This window comes from Acomys minous, assembly GCF_964271855.1.
Source record: "Acomys minous genome assembly, chromosome: 7".
Classification (NCBI taxonomy): domain Eukaryota; kingdom Metazoa; phylum Chordata; class Mammalia; order Rodentia; family Muridae; genus Acomys; species Acomys minous.
Window position 1 is genome coordinate 125560637 of NC_140488.1, and position 16731 is coordinate 125577367.

At 37.8% G+C, this 16731-nt stretch overlaps 1 protein-coding gene and 1 pseudogene across 3 annotated transcripts in view; one reads left to right on the plus strand and one right to left on the minus strand.

Moving 5' to 3' along the window:
* MAP3K15 (mitogen-activated protein kinase kinase kinase 15) overlaps positions 1–16731 on the plus strand; it is a 126991-nt gene that overhangs the window by 16630 nt on the left and 93630 nt on the right. For both annotated transcript variants that reach the window (XM_084788541.1, XM_084788540.1), the window contains exons 2-5: positions 587–726; positions 2836–2859; positions 14298–14491; positions 16262–16430. In XM_084788541.1, the coding sequence (XP_084644667.1) occupies positions 587–726; positions 2836–2859; positions 14298–14491; positions 16262–16430 (527 nt within the window). The remainder of the gene's footprint in view (positions 1–586; positions 727–2835; positions 2860–14297; positions 14492–16261; positions 16431–16731) is intronic.
* LOC311601136 (small ribosomal subunit protein eS25-like) lies at positions 12754–13229 on the minus strand (annotated as a pseudogene). Its single transcript has one exon. The product of its transcript is annotated as a small ribosomal subunit protein eS25-like (transcript).

A 16731-nucleotide genomic window follows, 5' to 3' on the forward strand; every position in this document is an offset into this window, starting at 1 on the left:
ACTCTGTCTTTTAAAAAAAAGGGAAACAAGACAGGTATAGTGTCACATGCTTTTAATCCCAGAACTTAGGAGGCAGAGGCAAGCTCACCTCTGTGTGTCCCAGGCCATCCATCCAGGGCAGCATATTGAGACCCTGTTCTTTCTCTCTCTCTCTCTCTCTTTCTCTCTCTCTCTCTCTCTCTCTCTCTCTCTCTCTCTCTCTCTCCCTCCCTCCCTCCCTCCCTCCCTGTTCTCTCCCTCTCTCTCTCTCTCTCTCTCTCTCTCTCTCTCTCTCTCTCTCTCTCTCCCTTCCTCCCTCCCTCCCCTCCCCTCCCTTCACTCTCACTCTTACACTCCCTCTTATACTCACTCACTCACTCATGCATACACATATTATGTTTCTTCATTATTCTTTTGGAATTCTTATGGCTTTCCTTTTATAGTTCATGGGAGGTAATCCTAATTAAATAATTCCTCGCTTTATGTAAAAAGCTGATGATAGCCATGCAAATTGCGATAAGCCTCAATGATGATCAACATCAAGTAGAAGAATTAAGTACACAGATCACTTCAGCTCTCTCAACTCTTGTCTCCTTGTTCATCTCAGATGTTGCCATCGTGGACATGAGTGATATCTCCAGACAGCCTTCCCTTTTCTACCATCTTGGAGTCCGAGAGAGTTTTGACATGGCTAATAATGTAATTCTGTACTATGATACTGATGCCGACACTGCTCTGTCATTGAAGGTAAGGAGCACTGTTTGCCACAATATGTCCAGTTGAAATATAACTTAGAACATTGGAGGTTAGGAAATGTACTAAAGAATTACTTATAGAATTTCTTCCTTCCCACCACACTTGCTGGTTTCTGCAGATGACCCTCTGCCTGCTGTGTAAGCATCCTTCTTATATTAAGCTTTTGTAGGCACTGAAGTAGAAGCAAAAATCTGTTAGTTTCCATTGATGTAAACACATGGCTCTGAGTCCCCTTGTGGGCATTGTGAACCAAACCAACGTGTTATAAAAATTAGTCCTCAGTTTGCTTAAGAAATCATATTAAGACACCTAACAGTTACTCAAAATGAACCAAAAATAGCAAAGACATAATCAATATTTCATTTTCCGCTAATCTGAAAGTAAAGATAAACCGTAGAAACCTGTATGTTCCTGCATAATTAAGTTGTTATTGAGAATTTTAAAAATGTGGTTTTTGTAAACTTTATGCAAGCTTTCTTGGATATCATAATACTTTAAAATGTTTATATTAATAAACTGTAAATTCCTGATGGGAATTATTCCAAACTTCATCTTTTATTAATAATATTGAATATCTTAGCAATATCTGGGAAATCTTGGTCTATGTGAAATCAATTTAAGAGTAATGTATTAGTTTGTTTATAGCCACACCTCTCAATCTTGACTGGCCTTTAAAATTACCCAAAGAGCAGGTAAATGCCCCAAGGCCCAGGTCACGCCCAGATCAATTAAATCACAGTCTCTTAGGGGGACCCCCCCACACACAAGGTTTTTTTCTTTTAGAACTTCCAAATATACAACCATGGAAGAGAACCAGTGGTTTAGAGAGTTAGGCTTCACAGACATCATCCTTAAGTGTTCAGTTCCCTCAGTGCTAAAAATCATGAGTATATAGCAGTACAGTTTGATACCAAAGTTAGATGTTTAAGGTTTCTTGAGATGTATTAGTAAACCAGATTTTTCTGGTTTCTTTAATGATTAGAGATTATTTCCTGCAAGAAATGCTACCTGTTTTAGATGTGTAAAGTGTATATAGTAAATTTTACACATACTTTACATAAATTTTTACTGTGTAACTTGATCTCAGGAGTATAGGAATCATTCATATGATTGAGAAAAGAAATTTTTGTCAGTATAAGTTACATTATAGAATAGTTTCTAAAGACTTTAAACCAATCTAAATTATTTTAGATTTGTATATATTAATTTCTTTTGACTAAATTAGTTGTGCTTAGAAAACTTTAGAAATTATAAATATGAAAATTTATATTTATATTTTGAGAAACATAGTTAGAATTTATTTTCTCTCTTTTATGTTTTTTCTCAACTGTGTCTTAGCAATGCCTTCAATAAAATCCTATGAGCTAGATAAGTTTTAATTTTTTATAGTTGTAGGTGTTGCAAAGTTTTAAACTTTTTTAATAGTACAAATATTTCCTAAAATGGAAATGACAAGCCAGGTATGCCTAATACCAAAAGCAGGAGACTATTATTATCAGAAAACAGAATGTCACAATATTTAATACATGTTTTATAGGGAAGCCATTTAATTATGTATTCCTTTTAAAGATATATGGGGGTTTAGAGTAAAAAAAAAATGTTGCAATCAAGTGCCATCATGCTGCTAACAAATCCTATTGTCATTATACATCTCTAGTAGGGTACCAGGACTATTTTGAACAACACCATTCTGTGAGAAGGTTGACCATGGCATGTCCTGAAGCCTTCACATTAGTCCATTCAAGAAGTGGTTCCAAATTGAAGCATAGCCCAGTGCTTTACGTCCTAGAATTCATGCTTTTCTCTGGCAAGGCAAGACAGGGCATTGAGTACCCCAAAGTGAGATCTTAAAGTATATATGAATAAATAAGTCTCTGATACATATGAGAGCATTTTTATAAGCATAAATCTCTCCCAGTAGTTGCAGAACAAAATCAATTATGATCAGTTTTCCTTAGCATCTGAATATTATTGTTTGAATTTCATTCTATTCGAAGCTTTCAGAGGGGAAACCAAATGATTAACCCTTTAAAATGGGGAGAATACTGCCTTATGAGAACTGACTTTAAAATTATATTAATATTTTCTGTTTCTTTTCAGGATATGGTTACTCAAAAGAACATAGTAAGTATTACATTTTAAGATTTTTGGCCATATTTATATAAATTAGTAAAATGCTTGACTGATGATCATATATGTAGCAAAAAGGTTTTAAAAAAATATTTTCGTTTATTTCAAATGTGTATGGCAGGGTGGTGGAGGCATGTACCATGGCATGTATGTTGGAGTCATTGCTCTCTTTCTACCATGTGAGTACCAGGCACTGAACTCAGATCAAGCTTAGCGGAAAGTACCTTTAGTGGCTGAGCCATCTTACCAGCCCACACTGATGATTTTTTAAAAAATCATGCCTGTTGGTTTTGATTCCAAGAAAACAATTAAAAATCACTTGTTCCACAAGTCAATTGGCAGTGCAGGACCCATCCAATCACTTAGAAAGTGGGGTAAAAGGTCAGGTCAGGTAAGTATGTATTTATTACTCACTAGGACTTTGAACTTTGGTACAATTTGGTTGTTTATGAATTGGGTCAGTCCTCCTGCAGTCTTTTTTTTTTTTTCTGGAGCGAAACCTTCCATACTTGCTCACCAAAGTTTTCCTGGTGATGAAGGAATGTGGACTTGTATCCCAGTTCATATGGGGGCCAAGCCTGATGTTCTCTTGACCCAAATTGAAAAGAAGTGGGATAGAATTCCATTTCCTTCTGTTTCTGTTTCTTTCTTAAGTACTGAAGTTTCCAGATTGGCTTCAAACAAGTTCCTGTTCTTGCATCCTTTCATTACCCTGCTGCTTTGAACATACTAATGAAACTGTCACCCTAACATTTCAATAGATCACCTCCTCAGAAATAGTCCCCAAATTACCCTATATATATTTTTTAAATTCATCCAGGTGATGGTGATGTACACCTTTAATCCCAGAGCTCAGGAGGCAGAGGTGGGAAAATCTCTTGAGTTGAGGCAGGCTGGTCTGCAGAGCTAGTTCCAGGATGGACATGGCTGCACAGAAAAAACCCTATCTTGAAAACAATATTTTATTTTATGGGTATGGTTGTTTTGCCTGCATGTCTATTTGTGCACCATGTGCATGCATTGTCCAGGGTCCAGAAGATGGTATCCAATCCCTCAGAACTGGAATTACATATGATTGGGTTCCTAGGTGGGTGCTAAGAATCAAAACCAGGTCCTCTGAAAAGCAACACTGTTCTTGGTGGATGAGCCATCTTTCTTTCTTTCTTTCTTTTTTGTTTTTGTTTTGTTTTGTTTTTGTTGTTGTTGTTTTTGTTTTTGTTTTTTGAGACAGGGTTTATCTGTGTAGCCTTGGCTGTCCTAGTCTGCCTCCCAAGTGCTGGGATTAAAGATGTGCACCACCACCACCCAGCCAAGATCGATGGGCCATCTTTCTAGCCATACCTATTGGATGTACCCCAAGCTACTTCCCACCACCCTCTGATATATGGCATTGTGGTTTGAGAAACTGTAACCTGGACTCAGGAATAAGCCCTTGGATCACAGCTTCTTTCCTACCAGCCATTCTAGAAGGAAAGGCTTCCATTCCACTTTTCTTATTCCACTTGGAGTTATTCCAGGGACATGGTGAAAAGGGCCCAGGAGATGAGGTTCTCAGCAGGGCACCCTCTTTAGGAGAGTAGGAGCTTTATGTAACTACCTCTTCAGAGGGTCCCACTGAGCAGCTGAGGGACTCAGGTAGAAACAAAGTGATTCCTGTTGGAATGTGGATTTGGAAACAGATATTTTTAGAAAATAAGACAAAAAAGTGCTTTGGAGTTCCTCTTCAGAAAAGAAATGAAAATGCATGTGCCCTTCTGGCATATCCTCTTGATCACCCAGGAGTTCTTTTAACATTTGTAATAATTCTAAGTATAACCTAGCCCCTTTCTTCTATCGTGGTTTGTTTGTTTGGGAATGACTTATTCCAGAGGATTTGGCAACAGCCACCTCTGCTACAGTTGGCATTTTATTAGAATTCAATGCCCAGTATTCTAATGATTGAGAAGGTGTAAAGTAGCAGAGCGTTCAGAAGAATTAAGAAAATGAATGGCTGTAACTTGAAGGAGACTAAATAGCATCAAATAGGAAAGACCGGAGTGAAACAAAGGTGAGAGTGCTTGTATCCATGTTCATCCTTCCATGATATCTTCCTTCTGGCAATAAAAGAGAGTTAATTTTTCCACTCCAGGTGGGATGGAAGTAAGGCAAAGAGGAATGGTTTGCATCAGCAAAATGGACAACTTGCAGCTAAGGGTGATTAAACATTAAAACAGAATGTCAAAGTAAATTGGTTGAATTTTAAGAAGCATTTGCTCAGTTATCACCTGTCTGTGGATTGGGTCTTACAGTCATATGACATCAGAGGTTACAAGAGAGAAACTGATAAAAATTGTTGGTATGTGATTACTTTGGAAAGGTTATAAACACACATGCATCCCTTCCCCCATTACCACTACAACCACCATAGTCAATAGGTAGTAAGGTGTAAAGCTCTGTGAATCGGGTACAGACTAACCGCCATACTCTGAGCATACAGACTTGTTGTTATGCTTAAAATAATGTGTATGAAAGTGAAACTAAGCTGTTTTGTAGTCTTCAGGGAGTGGTTAGGTGGTTCTAAAATTGTGCCTGAAAATGCATTACTTTGAAGCTGATATGAAAGAGGGGTAGGCGTACTGGTCCTCATTTTCAGGAGCAATGCTTGGTAGAGACTTTGAGGAAGGATGATAAGGCCATTCCTAGTCTTCAGAATGGACTATCCTCAGCTGTCCTGGGCTCCTTTGTTCTTTGAGGTAATTTGTGTTCATCCCCTTATCAGATAATGTTCATATTCTCATGTCCTTGCATTTCTGTTATGCTTTACTTAGATATAATGTACATACCATTTAAGCCCACTGTCTGTCTCAGTGATTTTTAATAAATTATAGAGTTGTTCAGCCATTTCAGTGATCTAGTATTAGAATATTTACATCAATTCCTAAGCATCCCACTTGCAGACAAGCCCTTAACTTCAAGCAGCTGCTAATCTCTACCTATTTTATACATTTGTCTTTTCATATAAGTGGAACATGTATTATGTATTTTTTGCCTTTCTTTCACTTAGCATGATTATTTAAAAATTGATTCATGAAGTAACATACACTCATAGTTTTGTTCTTTTTTGTTGATGAATGGCATTCCATTGTGTGGATAGTCCACATGTATTCTCTCTATTCCTCAATAATAGTCACTTAAGTTGTTCACACATTATTTTTGTTGTTGATTTGACACGGAGTCTTAAGGATACATATTAAATTCAAGGTTAACCCAGACTATATGAGACTCTGTGTAGTCTGGGCTAACCTTGAATTTAGTATATATCCTTCTTAGTGCTAAAAATTACCATAGTTGAAGCTCCTTTAAACATTTACATGTTCTCTACCATGACATACCATATCCTGAAACCATGAGCCCAAAATAAAACTTTTATCAAGTTGCTTTTGTAAAGAATTTTATAACTGCAATACGAAAAGTAACTAAAGTAGCATCTTAACAGTACTAAATTTTCTAATCCATGAACATGGGCTATCTTTGCATTTATTTTGGGTATGACAACAGTGTTTCATAGTTTTCAGAATACACATTTTCCTCACCTTGATTTAAATTCAATTAGACTTTGTACTGTGGTTGTTTTTATAAATGTAACTGTTAATTTATTTTCCAGAATTGATTATAAAAAAAATCAGTTCACCAAAAAAAATCTATTAATACCACTGTTTTAGTTCATGATTCAAATATTTGAAAACTGCAAAAATTTTTGTTTGTTTTTTGTTGTTGTTGTTTTTGGTCAGAGTTCTAAGAAATGACTTCTCACTTTTGCTGTATTTTTATCCATATTCATTGCTGTGGTGGCTTCTGTTGTTTTAGAGGTAAATATAGCCACTTTCAATATTTTATCCATTTAGAAATCATGTTTATGGGCAGTAGTGGCACACCCCTTTAATTCTAGCACTGAGGAGGCAGAGGCATGCGGATGGATCTCTGTGAGTTCCAGGCCATTCTGGTTTCCAGAGTGAGTTCCAGGACAGCCAAGGCTACAAAGAAAGAAACCCTGTCTTGAAAAACAAAACAAAACAAACAAAAGAAAGAAAGAAAGAAAGAAAGAAAGAAAGAAAGAAAGAAAGAAAGAAAGAGAATAAAAAGCTATATTTCCAAAAGGAAAAGTTTGAAAGTGTAGCCAGTCCTGAGGCTGTTTTATCTATTAAACTTTCTGGTTCTTTGTCACTAGTGTGCATAATTTAAAGGTATTCAGGAACCTATTAAACTTTCTGGTTCTTTGTCACTAGTGTGCATAATTTAAATGTATTCAGGAAGTTGTTTTGTTCTAATTTTCCTTTTCATGGGTTGATTTATGTGAATCACTGGAAGCAGAGTTTGAGACTCAGTGTAGGGTCCATGAGGCTTATTAAGAAGTGCCTTTGGGGTCCACACTGGGCAAGAGGAGGAACAAAGCCAGATTGGGCAAAGAGATAAGAGGGGAGTTGTGGTGCTTTGGCCAGTTTCCCTGGGAGATTTGAGTTTGGAAGGGCTTTTCTGTGCTGTTTTGAGTTGTCATGTAACGCCCAGATTTTAACACACTTGTATACTTCTGGAAGGAGTAAAACCTTGGGTAAAGTAGATTTTGGTGCTGACAGTGTTCCAGAAGGGTCTGACAGCAGAGCTAGTCTGTTGAAGAGCTCCCAGCTGTGGAGATCTGGATAATACACCTGGGTATGCATGAATTATAAGCATTTTATTGAAGAAACAACCCAAGTACAGAAGTCATATGTACCTCAAGAGTAAGCAATGCATTCTTCAGGCTGATAAGTACAGAATTTTTTTTCAATTGAGTAGAATGTTTATAACCTGAAAACTATATAACCTTAGCAGAGAGGAAAGACAGAGGCCTACAATGTTTTTGTATCTCAGGAGAATTATTTGGTGATATGTTCCATTTTATGTTTATGGAAGAAAATGTCAAAAGAATACCAGACCTTATTTTCACTTGTCATGTCCCGTGACAGAATGAAGAGTTGTTTTGTATAAAAACGAGTTAAATTTTCAAGCTAGGATCACATTATTTAAAAGTACCATTTTATTAAAAACTAATCTGGTTCTTTTTTTTTTTTTTTTTTTTAACTAATCTGGTTCTTGACCTTTGGACAAGGTGATTTTTTTTTCTGGAAAATAAGATTTTAGAGAAACTCATTGTTCCTGTTTAAGTGGTTATCTTTATAATTCCAATGAATTAAAAATTCTTTGAGAAACAGATGCTGCCAATATCTGGAGCATTGTTTTAAATTCTGGATATTTTCTCCAGCATGTGGGTATCATTAAGCCCATGTTCAAGGATGACAGATTTTTTTCCTGGTCCTTTTCTCTTGCCCTCCTCACTTTTAAAGTTTGCCATGGCTTCAGAGCCAAAATTATCAAATGTGCCATCTTATTTTCTTTTCCTGTTGCTGTGATAAAATACTCTGACAAAATCAACTTAAGGCAGAAAGAGTCTATTCTGGCTCACAATTTGAGGGTACAGTCCATCATTTCAGCGAAGCTGCTGGTCACATCATGTCCACAGTCAGGAAGGAGAGAGAGACAAACTAATACTCCCATTCAGTTCCCTTTCTCCATTTATGCACTTCAGAGGACCATCTAAAAAATGTTACCCACAATGGGCAGGTCTTCTCGCCTCAATATAATCAAGATAATCCCCCAGAAGCCCATCTCCCAGGAGATGCTAGATTCTACAAAATTGACAACACTCTGGTATGCTTAATATACAGTGTTTGAAGGACACTTTTAAAAAACAAATTCCTTTTTCATTGGAGTTTATGAATTACTCGTAAACATGTAATCATTAGTTCCAGTTTCTTTCTGACAAATTTCCTTAACTTTGGGATGGTTTCTGAAAGATTTTCTCAAAGGAAGTATTTTTACCTTCCCAAGTGTTAAGATTCCTGCTGTCTCTCCAGTCCTGTTTATTAAAGTCACTGAGCTGATTTCAGAGTTCATGCATTTCTTCTCTTTCTCCTCATTTTTCTCTACCAGTGGCTAAATGTTTGTTCCCAGCTCAGCACCTCTCCTAGCTGCAGGGAGGCCTTCATCAGTCCCTGCTGCTATTGGCTGTGCCTTCTTGGGCAAGAACCCATCACAGCACACATCCTGCTTGTCAAAATGCTGTTTTCACACCTTATTAGGATTTCAGCAGGACTAGGGCAAAGTTTACTCCTGTGTTATTTGGGAAGATAGGTTTGCTAAAGGAATAAGGCTGACAAGACTTTAGCAGAAATGTTTGTTTCAGAAATCTATGTAAATAGATTCTGTTCTTGTGCCCTTAATCTGCCTCCATGTTACTGAGGCCTGGGATTATTTAATTGTGATATTTATAAACATTTTTGTTTTGATGATGTCTTTTTGTTTTGCCATTGCTCTGGCTAACCTGAAATTTGCTATGTAGCCCAAAATTCACAGCAGTTTTCCTGCTTTAGCATCCTGGGTGCTGGAATCATAGAAGTGAACCACCATATCTGGCTTAATTATGCTTTCAAATGAGACTGATAAAAGAAAATGTACGTGTGTATGTGTGTGTGTGTGTGTGTGTGTGTGTGTGTGTGTATGTGTGTGTGTATATGTGTGTGTGTGCTGGGGAGGCAGGCAGTATTGTATTGACCTTTCTTTTTGACATTTCTGCTTCTTTTCATTTGTCTCTGGATTCAAGTACCATTTGGTATCATCTTTATTCCAGTATAACTTTATTTCCACCTGTATGGTTTTCTGTTATTGATGTCAAATCATTGTATTTTTGCATTGGATTTTTAAATAAGGTACGTGAAGAAATTAACAATCATACAGTATTTTATTTTTACAGTGCTTAAAGGTCAAGCCCAGGGCCTTGCATATACTAGAGGAAACAGTCTACCATTGAGCAATTTCCTTAGTCCTTAGTCCTCAGTTCTTTGAGACTTGGTCGAGCTAAGAAACTCAACCTAGCCTTGAACTTTTTAGATATCCCAGGCTAGCCTTGAATATGCAATCCTCCTGCCTCTTAAATTCTAGGATTACAGGTGTATACCAATACCTATAAATTCACTTACTAGCCTCCCCGACCCCTACCACCACCCAAGCACGTTGAATGTCATCCCAGGGACTTCATTGTTTCTCATAAGAAGTCAGATACTCTCTTATTGGAATTCCTTTATCCATGACATTTTTTTCCTTGTTGCTTTCAAGATTTTCTTTTTTTCTTTTTTTTCCTCCTTTATTAATTTATTCTTGTTACATCTCAATGGTTATCCCATCCGTTGTATCCTCCCATTCCTCCCTCCCTCCCATTTTCCCCTTATTCCCCTCCCCTATGACTGTTCCTGAGGGGGATTACCTCCCCCTGTATATGCTCATAGGGTATCAAGTCTCTTCTTGGTAACCTGCTGTCCTTCCTCTGAGTGCCACCAGGTCTCCCCCTCCAGGGGACATGATCAAAACCCAACAAAGAAAGATTTTATTTTTTGCTTTCAAGATTTTATCTCTGTCTGTAAGGATCTGTGTATATATGTGCAAATGTGTGTGTAGGTGTAAATGCATGTGGAGGCTAGAAGTGGATCTGAGGAATCTTGCCTTATCACTCCCTGCCTTAATTTTTTTTTTTTTGAAACAGGGTTTCTTACTGAGCTTGGAGCTAGGCTAGCAGCCTGTGATCTTGTCTTTGCCCCTACAGCACTGGGCTTACAGGTGTGCTTTTTATGTAGGTGCTGAGATCTGAACTCAGCTTCTCATATTTGAGTAGCAAATGGTCTTACTCACTCAGCCATCTCTCCAACTTGATCTTTCAAGATTCTAAGTATACTGTGCCTGAGTTTGAACCTTTGTCTTCAGCCTGCTTCAAATTCACTGAGTTTCTTAGTTATATAGATTTAATGCTACTCATCAAATTAAGGAATTTTTCAACAATTATTCCTTTGAACATTTTTCTGTTTATCCTTCAGGGACTTGTATTATATTTTGTATATACGGGTGCATTTAGTGTTGTTTCACATTTAATTAACAGTCTGTACCTAGTTCTTTGTCCCTTTTACTCTGCTCCCTAGATTGCATTAATAGAGATCAATCTATGTTGACGTCTGCTAACCCTGACCTCCAGTGAAGATTTCAGTTTGGTGATTGAATTTTCCAACTTCAGAATTTGGTTCTTTTTATTGTTCTAAAATAATTTCTGTTTATAGATACTCTCTATTTGAGACTTTATTATTATGCCTTTTTGGTTTTGCTTAAATATGGTTTATGCTTTTAAACATTTTTCACTTATTTGTTTGTTTGTTTTGTCTGTGTGCGGGTGTGCATGTCCTAGCACCTGTAGGGAAGTCAGAGGACAACTTGTAAGAATTGGTTCTTTCTTTCTACCCTATGGGTCCCAGGAGTGAACTCAGGTTGTCAGTGTTTTGAGGAAGCAGCTTTGTCCACTGTTCCATCTAGCTGGCCCTACTCGTTTATTTTTAATTAACACAGAAAATGTTTCATTATGGCATTTTCTGTCTCTGCTTCCTACTTTCTACCCTTCCATCCCCAGTAGTCCCTCTTTTTTCATATTTAAAACATGGCTTCTCTTACATCTTTCAACATAATGCATAATGGCTGTTTAAAAGTCATTGTCTTCTAAATCCAATGTTTCTGTCTTTCAAAAGCTGTTTTCCTTGCGTTATGATTTACCCTGTCCTATTCTCCACTGTTGAGTGGAGAAGGAGATCTAACTTTCACACAAACTCTGGTGCCCCATATTTGAACATGTGCCTTGGATGGGGATGCCTGGTGGCACTCAGAGGAAAGATAATAGGTCACCAAGGAGAGACTTGATACCGTATGAGCATATTCAGGGGGAGGAGGTCCCCCTCAGACACAGACTTAGGGGAGGGGGGGGGAGTAGGGGGGAAGTGGGAGGAAGGGAGGAATGGGAGGATACATGGGATGGGCTAACAATTGAGATGTAATATGAATAAATTAATAAAAAATAAATAAATAAAATGATTTACCCTGTCCTAGTTCTTCATGTGTTTTCTGTGTTTTGCTGGGGGGGGGGGTGGGAAAGGACATTTTAAGTTAATTATTGCAAGAGTGCTTATTGATTTCCCTCTTACCCCTGGGCCTACTGTTTTTGTAACTTGCATGTTAGTTTTGTGACTTGGTTGAACTACAGTGATGTCTATGTCTCTTTATTGTGCCACTCTTAATCTGGCTCCTGCACAGCTTTGGGCAGGGGCATTTATTTTAATCTCCCCATGAATGACTTGAAGATGAGCTCTTGAAACATCTTACACTTTGCTGTTCCTGTCATATTTTTGATGAATCTTGCTGTGTGGGTGTTACATCCAATTGTCAGTCTTCATTATTGGCTAATAGGTCTAGAATATTTTTTTGTTTTTAATTGATACAGTATTATCTCTTCCTTTTTTCCAGCAAACCATTCTTCAAACTGTTCCAATGCCCCCAAATTAATAGCTTTTTAAAACTTTGATTATATTTGTTACGTGTGTGTGTGTGTGCGTGCGCGCATGCGCTCGCATACAAATATATATGAATACAACCCGCTGAGTCTTTTTGTTGTTTGTATGTGTATGATTTCAAGGCTGACACTTTAGACAGCCAATAAGGGAGCTCATTCTGGGAGAGGCTAATTCTCCTTTTCCCAGTTGTCAACAATTGCCTTTAATTCTTTATCTAGGTGTGGGACCCCAGGAAAGTTTCCCCTTTCCACATTAACATATCTGTTGATATTGCTATTAGTCCAGCCTTTTTAATACATCCATTCCTAGGAGAGACTGTTTCACAGCAGACTGCCTGATATTCCTCTTACAATCTTTCAGTCCTGTCTTCTTTGATCTTCCTTAAGGCCTTTACTGTAGGATCTGTTGGGGGCAGGGTTTGCTTGCTTGCTTTGTATTTGATTTAATAAAGTTTTATTTTCCCAAATGTACAGCTGCTTGAACCTGTTTATGTACCTTCACCATCAGCTGGGGCATCTCCACCCTTTGTGTTTCTGGTGTAAATTAACTGGGCTCTGTGTTTTGAAACGAGCTTGATAAGTCCTTTAGTAAGTAGCTCCTGAAGGGCTACCCTGGCCAAGGAACTGTGAATCTTCAGTCTCTCAGAGACCACAGCTGGAGAAATAAACTTATAGGTTGGAACTTCCTTAAAGAATATGTCTTAAATGGCTTTGTTAAACAGCACTAGATTGCTGAGCTTGTCCCGAACTTTGCCTTTGGACAACTTCTTTTTGGTCTTGCCACCAGACTTATTTACTGGGTCTTTGTCTTTTTTAGCTGACTTTTTGGCATCTTTTTTCTTGTTGTCCTTGTGCAGCATGGCAAAGCTCAGAGAGTAAAGATGACCACTGCAGCTTCATTAAGATGTTAGGGAGGAAAAAAGGAAGCCCAGCCAGCCCAACAGTCCTCAGTCCCCACTTGCTTGCTTCTGTAAAAAGTGTGTGTGTGTGTGTGTGTGTGTGTGTGTGTGTGTGTGTGTGTGTATGACAACATATATATGTGTGTGTGTGTGTGTGTGTGTGACAAATTTATTTGTACATACACACATATATATATTTATATATTTGTAGCTGTAAAGGTAATTGACTATAAGAATATCATATAAAGAATATATTTTTAGCCTTCAGTATGCTAAAAATTGAGTATTCTGTTAATGTTTTAAAGGTAATGCTTATACTTTTGAAAGGATCATGATTTAGTCAACTATAATTATTCTATAGAACAAAAGATATCACTTTCTATAAGTATTGCTTAATGTTGTGAAATACTTAAATAGATATTTTCATAAAATCTTTGGAAATAATCATATATTAATATGTATCTCTTTTTTATTTGCAAAAATTAATAGTACCTGTATTAACTCATCAATGTGGATTTTTAATTTACACTAAAAACCAATATTCCTGCCTGCCTATCTATCTATCTATCTATCTATCTATCTATCTATCTATCTATATTTATTTTGGTTTTTCAAGACAAGGTTCCTCTGTGTAAAAGCTCTGGCTGTCCTGGACTTGCTTTGTAGACCAGGCTGGCCTCAAACTCACAAAGACCTGCCTGCTTCTGCCTCCCAAGTGCTTTTATTAAAGGCGTGCACTACCACCATGCCTGGCGTCAATACCCACTTTATAATCTTGGTTATCAAGGGGTACAAGTTCCTTGTGGTTTGGAAGATAGGTAATAAATTTGTATAGTTTCTAAAGCTTAAAAATCTTTAACATTTTTGCCAGTGAAATTCAGAGATATAAGCAGATGGTAGTGATTTTGAAATTGAGTGGTTTTCTGTTTTGAGCCTAATAGACTTGTAATGAAATCACACAAATTGATGTCCATATTGTATATCTTCTCCTTCTCTGTCCTACCAGGTTGTTCTCTTCAGGGTTACAGCTGTGTTTCTGTACTACTTGCTTTCTGAAACGCCTCTTGTTTATTTTTTTACAGGCATCTAGTGGAAATTATTATTTCATCCCCTATACTGTGACACCATGTGCTGATTACTTTTGCTGCGAGAGTGATGCCCAAAAGAGAGCCTCAGAGTATATGCAGCCCAACTGGGACACCATCCTGGGCCCACTGTGTATGCCCCTGGTGGACAAGTTCACTAACCTCCTTAAGGATATCCGTGTGACCTCATGGTAATCTCTGTCAGCTACTGAAAATCCTGGGAGTCTTGTAGAAATTTTCCTCCACTTTCAGGGAGGTGGTATAAGGTTTACTTTGAAGTGACCAGGATGCCTAGAGAATAGGGGTCATTGGCTATCCACTTAATCATCCTGGACCCATCATTACTCTCTTAGTGCATCACTAAGCTGAGTTCCTAAGATGAATCCAGAAGAGAAGAGGAGTGAAGTTCCCATGATCATAATTGGGCCATGTTATTAGCCATGTTCCCCTATGTGACTTTGTTATGTAGCTCTTCTTCTTTATGTCTCTTCCTATTTAGAAAACAGAGAGCTTAAATCCATGACTTTTTTTTTAATGACAATTTTCCACTCTTAAGATTCTGTGCCTTCAGATGATTTCTGAACATAACTTTATACTCTCAGTTCTTCAGGTTCTCAAAATGCTAGAGCAAGGTCATGCTGACCTTACGTTCTTGTTATAAGCATGCATTGAGTCAAGCTTCAGCCAACCTGACCTCAGGATGTCCTGTAGATTTACGTCATGGGGTATGGTGTCCACTCAGAGGTGGACAGGTTTGAGTATGAATCCTGGCTTAGGTGATTGCTCACTGGATAGCCTTGGAGAAGTCACTTCCTCTCTTTGAACCTTAGTGCTCAATAAATTCCTTCAGTGTTGTTAGTTGAAAAGTTAAAGGCAGGAAATGATTCTTAGCTAGAGGATCCCTGTTATTTTTGCCTACAGCCAATTTAAAGGATTTATTCCTGTTGTGTCATAAGAAGGATTTGTTCTTCCAAAACAAATGAAAATCCGAAGGACTGGCAAAACTGACTTGTAATAAATGTCAAGGACCTCATGGCACCCGAAACTGTGGAGGCTTCCCGTCTCTCACCTTCTCTGTCCTGTTGCCTTTCCTTGGCAGGCAGACTTTAGTGGGAAAGAAGTCTTAAAACCCAGATGGCAGCAACAGAAAACAAATAAGGCTTTCTTTGACACCTTGCTATCTCTTGTTTTATTTCAAAGTAAAATTTTAGTGACATTTAGGGAGAAACCTCTCCTAATAGCATATTTTTAGGTCTAATGAAGAGGTGTATAGATTGAACCTGACAGAGGAATCATGTCTTTAAGTGTTTTTGCATACTCTCTTGTTTAACACTAATACGAGAGAAATTTTTATTTTATATTAAAAAAACATTTGCAGAAACATATAACAAGGAAAGCTAAGGGTGAAAGGTACAGTTGTCTATTATCTTTCTGGCATGGCCACTGTGTACCCTTCGTTGGATTACTCAGAGACACACCACTACGGTCCCTTCTTCTTCACCTGGGAACAGCTTCATAACTACTAACTTGGAACACTTAGTAGATGAGAATGTTTCTCAGATGAATTTTACCTAGGTTTCATGTTATTTGGAGTTTTGTTTGGCTTTTGATAATCTGTTGATAGTGGAGGAAATTAAATAATCGCATAAACTTGTTTCATGCCCCCCTCTCCCTCCCCCTCCCCCCTCTGTGTATGTGTGTGATTATCGGGTTGCATTGAAAATTCTACAGACTGTCTGAAACTTCAGCTTTGAAGATATTTTTAAGGTTGTAATAAGCTGAATTTTATTACCACCTATTAGTTTATTGCTGCAGTATGCAAAAAGGTAGACATTATCTTATATTTACTGGTATAGGAATGGCCAAGGTCCCTGTGTGTTATTGAGAACCATGTTTGTTTGAGCACTCAAGAGAGTCCTAGATCCCTGTATATGATCAGAGGTTTTTGTTTCTTTCTCCAGTGCTTATTACAAAGAAACCTTGCTGAATGACATCCGAAAAGCCAGAGAAAAATACCAGGGTGATGAACTGGCAAAAGAGTTGACTCGGATCAAATTCCGCATAGATAACACTGAGGTTCTGACATCAGACATCATCATTAACTTACTCCTGTCCTACCGTGATATCCAGGTATGAAGTGTGCTTAGGGAAGGCTAGCATGTGCCTGACTTTTCTTTGTCACGAGGAATTTCTCATACATAATATGCCTACTTACATCAGAGGTGTGGTGAAGAAGCTGCTTTATCTAAATAGGAATGTGACCTGGTGATGGACTATTGTGGATGTTTTAAAGATAATTTTGTCATATTAGAGCTCGAATGAGCACTCTGGCAAGAGATCCTATTGTATGGAACTGTTTAAATTATGAAACTAAGAAGTATATGTATCTGTCCTGAACTCCCTTTGTAGACCAGGCTAGCTTCAAAGCCAC